Source organism: Alosa alosa, chromosome 12, assembly GCF_017589495.1.
Source record: "Alosa alosa isolate M-15738 ecotype Scorff River chromosome 12, AALO_Geno_1.1, whole genome shotgun sequence".
In the NCBI taxonomy this organism is placed as follows: Eukaryota; Metazoa; Chordata; class Actinopteri; order Clupeiformes; family Clupeidae; genus Alosa; species Alosa alosa.
In genome coordinates, this window is record NC_063200.1 from 3584619 (window position 1) to 3591002 (window position 6384).

At 40.3% G+C, this 6384-nt stretch overlaps 1 protein-coding gene across 1 annotated transcript; it reads left to right on the forward strand.

Moving 5' to 3' along the window:
• Positions 1-370: 370 nt before the first annotated feature.
• LOC125305047 (hemagglutinin/amebocyte aggregation factor-like) lies at positions 371-3659 on the forward strand. Its single transcript, XM_048259644.1, has 5 exons — positions 371-983; positions 1092-1170; positions 1451-1639; positions 1859-2011; positions 3565-3659. The coding sequence occupies exons 1-5, from the start codon at positions 851-853 to the stop codon at positions 3605-3607; spliced, it is 597 nt and encodes a 198-aa protein (XP_048115601.1). The 5' UTR covers positions 371-850; the 3' UTR covers positions 3608-3659.
• Positions 3660-6384: the final 2725 nt, after the last annotated feature.

Below are 6384 nucleotides of genomic sequence, written 5' to 3' on the forward strand. Positions count from 1 at the left end.
ACCGGTCCACTTCCGAATCCACTGAACAATTTATCACTTAACTACTTACTAATTAGCACTCTGGAACAAAGCGTCCGAAGGAGACAATGCAGACAGGAGATCTCTGAAGACTGTTGATCTTTATTCACCGTATTGCAGTGATAGTCCAGCCTAAACGATGTCCAGACCAGGTGTCAAGCAATAGGGTGATGTGAGATGTCATCAGCTGGCGCCCCCGATGAGATCTGACTAACAGGTGGCTGCGACCTATCTTTTATACTCCTTAACCTTGGGGTTGGGCCCTCTCGCCACCCTTGAAAGACACCTGTTGGCCTATCAGCATCCACCAAGGTTACAACTATTGGTGGAACCCATTGTCTCATCATGCATAAATTATATGCAAAACTGTCTCCTTCTGGGTTTTTTCCCAGATTCTGTTTTTTTCCAGTTGTAACAGGGCTTCTTATCTTGCCACCTGTTACTTGGCCTTGCTGTTACCACCATTACATCATCCAATTACATCATCCTCTCGCTCTCGACCATCTAGTTCACTGTGAACTTCACCTCGACCATCTAGCCAGGTGTCACTGTGAACTCCTTCACCCCCTCGACCATCCAGCCAGGTGTCACTGTGAACTCCCTCACCCCACTCCTTGACTGCTGGTCTGGTCTGTTTAAGATGTGTACAGGCCTTGAAGTCTCATAATAATTACAGTAATATCAAAGTTTATAAAAACCATACATGCATCCGTTAAGTCATAGAAATCCACCACAGTATGATAAGAATACATCGATACAGGTTAATACAGGTTTAATCATTAAGTAAATACTGACTCAGATAAACACCTGCAGAGTTCCAAATGATATTGCAATGCAATGTGACTGCATGGCCTATAAAAGGCCCATGAAGAAGTTGTTGATACACTACAACAATCTCGGTGCAGCCATGAAGAAGGTTCATCTCCTCTTTTTGCTTCTTGCCTCTGTCCTGGTTAAGGCCAAAGGTAAGCATAATAGAGTGACCTTTTTAAATATCTCAGATTTCAGGTACAGCTTTGTTGCAATAATTAATTTAGGACATTTGTAAAATTCATTATTTGTTTGAAATACAGATTTGCGCTGGGTGAATTCTTACGATGAGCGTTTTCATTTTGCCTGTCCCACCGGCCAGTCCATTTATCACATCATTAGGTAATAAATGTGGTTTGCTGATTGTCTTCACTATCCAGTACACAAACCCTGTTGATCTTTGCTTAAATTAGGCATACTCAAAACATCATACAGCTTATAATCAAAAGAACCAACAAAGTTATTCTGTTTCTGATGTACAGTACAGACATTTTTGTAAAAGGTTTGGTCATAGGTTTGATACTGTGGAGAACTGATTGATGAAGTCTATATGATTTTAAATGGTTGTGTGTGTTCAAGTGTGTTTATTGGTCTGTTCAGTTCAGTTCCTATCTCTTTACAGTCAACACAAGAATGAACATGAAGACCGGCTTTGGAATTTTTCGTGCAAATACACTTTGACATCTGTCTCAGGCTGTTTAAGTTACTATGATGTGAATGATTTTGATGACGATCTAAACTTCCAGTGCCCTTATCACAAAGTGATTACAGAGATTGGCAGTTATCATGACAATCATCATGAGGACAGAAGGTACTTAAAAATAAATTCTAATATATACTTTAATTTCTGAACTTCTGATCCCAGGTGAACTTTTACACCACGTTTGACCATCAGTGTATACTGTATTTCTGATTTGCTAGATCAAGATTTAGTAAGTTATTGCTGACGTGAAGTTAAGCAGCAAATAATGCAGAACCACAAAGATGTGTATACTGGTGAATAATTAATTGTTTATGTTTATTCTGACAGATGGTCTTTCACGTGCTGTGGAGGAGGCGGCTACTGCACTGGTAGCTGCTCTTGGACTAGTTATCAGAACAATTTTGATGGTCCCCTGGATTACATTGTTCCCTCAGGTTATTACCTAGTTGGGGCCTCCAGCTACCATGAGAACAAGCATGAGTGAGTACTTTATCTATTACCTGTAAGAAGAAATAGGGCCCTGTCGTGGTGATCAGAATTGGATGGTCAGAGGCGCAAAGCTTATAGACATTTAATGTAGGGTATGTCCAGTCCACATTCAGCGTGATAGCAGAGGAGTTGTTTGGGACTGGTTGCTAAGGGCTACTTACATTTCTTGACAGTGCATCTTCAGCTGTGCTTTATGCGACTTTTGCTATAGACTAGGGGCCGGTTTCCCAATAACGTTCACTCTTAGCGAGCTACAAAGACGCCAAAGGTAGGCTAAACCTCACCAAAGTTGTTTACCTTTATGTTCTTGGTTCCCGAAATGTCCCTTAAGAGTCTTCTTACCAAAAGCTCCTTACGTCCGACATACAAGGCACTGTCCACCCTGAAGGTGCTGAATTGGTTGACATGGATTGATTGGATAGTGTGTTCTTTGCACACACAAAAAAACATTGCTCAAATATCGCCTCCAGCAGGCCTAACATTCATGCTACTTCAACATGGATGAAATTATTAATAGCATTTGATAATAAAAATTAGAAATGAAATAACCCTTAATTAATTAAGTTTTTACAAGGTCTGTAGGGGGAAGCGATCCGCAATCTGTCGGCATGACCAGCTATAACCTCCTAACACCTTTTACTCGTTACGCCATCCTTCATGACTCAAAGAACTTAGGCCTTTTTTTAGTTTTTTTTTTTAAATCACAGCTGATTGACCAGCAGCCTCTTTAATTCAGGAGGCTTTTTCATTAAACATGAAAGCAATCCCCCACATTAAACATTGTAGAAGAGCCTTAGCCTACTTACATATCACTGGCGAACCAAAACAGTGATATTGTACCATATGAGTTGTATGCACAACAAAGATTTCTAAAGATGGCTGTAGGCTACAGTGGCAGCGACTAACGTTGAGAGCCTAAACAGCTAAGAGTTCTAAGGGTGCTCCAGGTCTGAAGCTCTTTTCCTTTTCTTTGCATCTTCCGTCAAGGGTTTTCGCTGCTTCTTTGCCGGGTCTGAGTCTGCCATTATACACATGTTTGCAACAATCGCTAGCGTTTCGTTAGCCTGCCTCTGTGCTGTGGATGCAGGATGTAAACTGATCCTGCTTCTTGCGATGTCTGAGACTTTGTAAGACTGAAGGTCGGTGGGTACGATACACTGAACTTGCAAGCGGGATATTCTTCCTACAGGCAGTAGGAGTGGGCGAGAGAGTCTTCATTCGCCCTGTAATGAGTCATTTAACCATATACCGACTTACGAAGATGACTAATTAACACGAAAACGTTGCCTGGTGTCCCTTTAAGAAGGCTTCGGAAACCAGCCCCAGGTTTTTCTTGGTCAGGGGCGTAATAGGTTTTAAAGTGGAGCGCATGGCGAAAAGTTCATGACTTTATTAAGTGTAAGAGAAGAAAAAGCCTTGTGTCACGTTTTCCACCGATGATCATTCAAGTTATTTTTTAATAGGCTGAATGTCCATGGATAAAATGTATTGAACAATGTGAATGCAAACTGTGTCTAATTTTCTTTTTTTGTTTGTGTTTTCAGGGATAGACGCTGGCAGTTTTTGATCTGTTCTAGCGGCTGCTAGTGCCTTCCTTCATTCTGAGAAAATAAAGACTTTTAGCTAGTTCTGCATTAAACATGTCTGTGCTGTTGTTCTGTTCCATAATTCAAAATCAAATGAGTGACTTTATAACACACAATTTCAACTTTAATTCAAAATAGGTTGCTCAATGAGGTAACTTCATTTGTGGTAAGGCAAAGACATACACCACATACTTTCAACAATAAATAGTCCACAATAAATACACAAGAATAGATGATATGCAAGTCGTCATAACCAACTTCATGAGCTAATTATGAATGATTATCATTTTAATCTGAATAATGCATTATAAATATGTCAAGATCTGCCTACTCACTTGTCAGTTTTATGATGCATCATAACTACTTTGCTTTGCTAAATGCGTATAGTGATGCATAAAGATCGTTTTGACTTCTACTGTAGTCCTATATATCTATAGCTATAAGTATATGTAATAAAGTTATAATAATTTATACATCTCCCTACAGCACACAGTTATAAACAGCTATGCAATATCATAAGTGTTATTTGTCAGCTCTAAGTAAAGTGACAAGAATATGACCCTATTATGAACACATAAAAGTTTACAGAGTAATTAAAGGGTGCAATGAACTAAGGACAGAGTCTAGCATCTTTACCCCATATACACACTATTATAAATTACTATGTTAATGTCATAGGTGTTATTTGTCAGCTTTAGGTAAAGTAGAGCAAATGAGGTGTTGTTATAAATAGATATAAGGTTATTATAAACAAATATGAGGCACAATGAAATGAGAGCCTGGACAATAAAGGACAAAAGGAAAGCATTTAGTTAACTTTTTTATTTAAACCAACACACACATCAATGCTCTGAGCACATAACAAACACAATGAGACAAGCCAAAAAAAAGGGGACAGCATGGTCCTATATTTTGTAGTGGTGATAGAATAGAACTCACAATGCCACTGAAATCTATCTCTAAATCTATCTATGTATCACATGCCAGTCTTCCAGATGTGATGTGTGTGTGAAAAGCCCTACACCTAAACCCTGAGACCTAATGTTCTGCCACAGGAAGCAGCTCCCCATCCACTTTCATTTGATTCATTTTCTCTAAAATGTCTGGAGTTAGGGTTGCTCGACATCTTTCAATAAATGCAAAAAGTGTCTCCGTTCTCTGTGTCTACTTTATAGAGCTGACTCAAATACTTTAATTAGGCAAAGAGGGAAGACTGAGAGCTAACATTCTATTGAAATTAGCCCACAGGAATAACAAGCAGCTATGGTATGTCAACAGTATGGCCACTTGTGAAAGAGCCCAATGGTAAATAGTCAGAGTAAGTTTTAACATGTCAGAGTTCTGCATAAGCAAAAATACCTTGTTTCGTAGTTGGTTTCACCTTTGGGAAGGCACTGCGAATGAGTGCATCCTTCTTAGCAAGCTCATCTTGCAGGCAGGGGCGCCTGCAGGAATTAATGCTATGGTACGCACACCCATCAGCCCCCCCCCCCCTCCGCAAATTTTTTTCACTTTTTAGGTCCGTGCATATGTTGTTTTTTCACCTTTTAGGTCCGTGTTGTTTAAAACTTGTGATATCCATGATGAGTATTGAGTTCGTGAATTAGCTCAACATTGTGTGCTGATAACCATATATAGATAGCCGAGTAAAAGAAAACAACAAGTAGCCTATTATGCGCCTGCGTGCGTATTCTCTCTCCTGCTCAAACAAAATGTGTTCACTAACTTTACGTAATAGAAAATGGTAAATAGCCTGATGGCATGCAGCTAATGGGATACTGTGCATAGTTGGGAAGGTATGGTAGGCCAATTTGGTGTGAATACACACACACACACACAAGGGAAATGTTCTCTCGCTGTTGAGTAGCCTGATGGTACGGACGTACACCTGCAGGCGCGCCTGCTTGCAGATATGCCTTATCAGCTTTCAGGATACTGATAGTGTCTTCCCTGAGGTTACACTTCTCCTTTTCAGCCTCCAGCTTTGATTTGAGCAATTTCATGGAGTGCTGTTGGAGCAGGTAAATCTGCATCATAGAAGAAAGCAAACAAGAAAAGTTGTGAGCATAGAATCACCTTGTTCCCCATGTGTAAAAAAGTAATCAGAATGCTCATTCATTCAAGTGAGAGGGTTTATTCAATGTATATATTTTCAGTCACAATATCATATTCTGACCATGCCTGGCCACTGTATTAAATACAATGCCAGTGAGTGAAAAGCTGGTTCAAGACGACTCAAAAACAACAGAATTCCATGAGAATTAGGCTACATATAAAACAACTATAGCCTAGGGGAAGAAGGCTATGTGTAAGCATTTGCCCCCATAGCTATGTTTTGTAAGTAAAAGCTAGTTTACTCATTTATGAATTTAGATTTGTCATGCTTATTTCAAATAAAAAGCCTTCGAACAACAGGGCTCTACTAGGTTGAAACGCAATGTAGCAGAATGCTAGTGCATCAGAGGCACAGATCTCAATATGTGGGCAGCCATGGCCCACTGGTTAGCACTCTGGACTTGTAACCGGAGGGTTGCCGGTTCGAGCCCACGATCAGTGGGCCGTGGCTGAAGTGCCCTTGAGCAAGGCACCTAACCCCTCACTGCTCCCCGAGCGCCGCCGTTGAAGCAGGCAGCTCACTGCGCCGGGATTAGTGTGTGCTTCACCTCACTGTGTGCTTCACTAATTCACCGATTGGGTTAAATGCAGAGACCAAATGTCCCTCACGGGATCAAAAAAGTATATATACTATACTTAATAGAATAACACTAACAAGTTCTT

What these genes read in the sequence shown, in the direction of transcription:
- LOC125305047 (XM_048259644.1), top strand. Translation starts at nt 851, where the DNA reads ATGCAATGTGACTGCATGGCCTATAAAAGGCCCATGAAGAAGTTGTTG. An exon ending in TGTCCTGGTTAAGGCCAAAG is followed by an intron (nt 984 to 1,091) that starts GTAAGCATAATA and finishes TTTGAAATACAG; the next exon opens with ATTTGCGCTGGGTGAATTCT. An exon ending in TCCATTTATCACATCATTAG is followed by an intron (nt 1,171 to 1,450) that starts GTAATAAATGTG and finishes ATCTCTTTACAG; the next exon opens with TCAACACAAGAATGAACATG.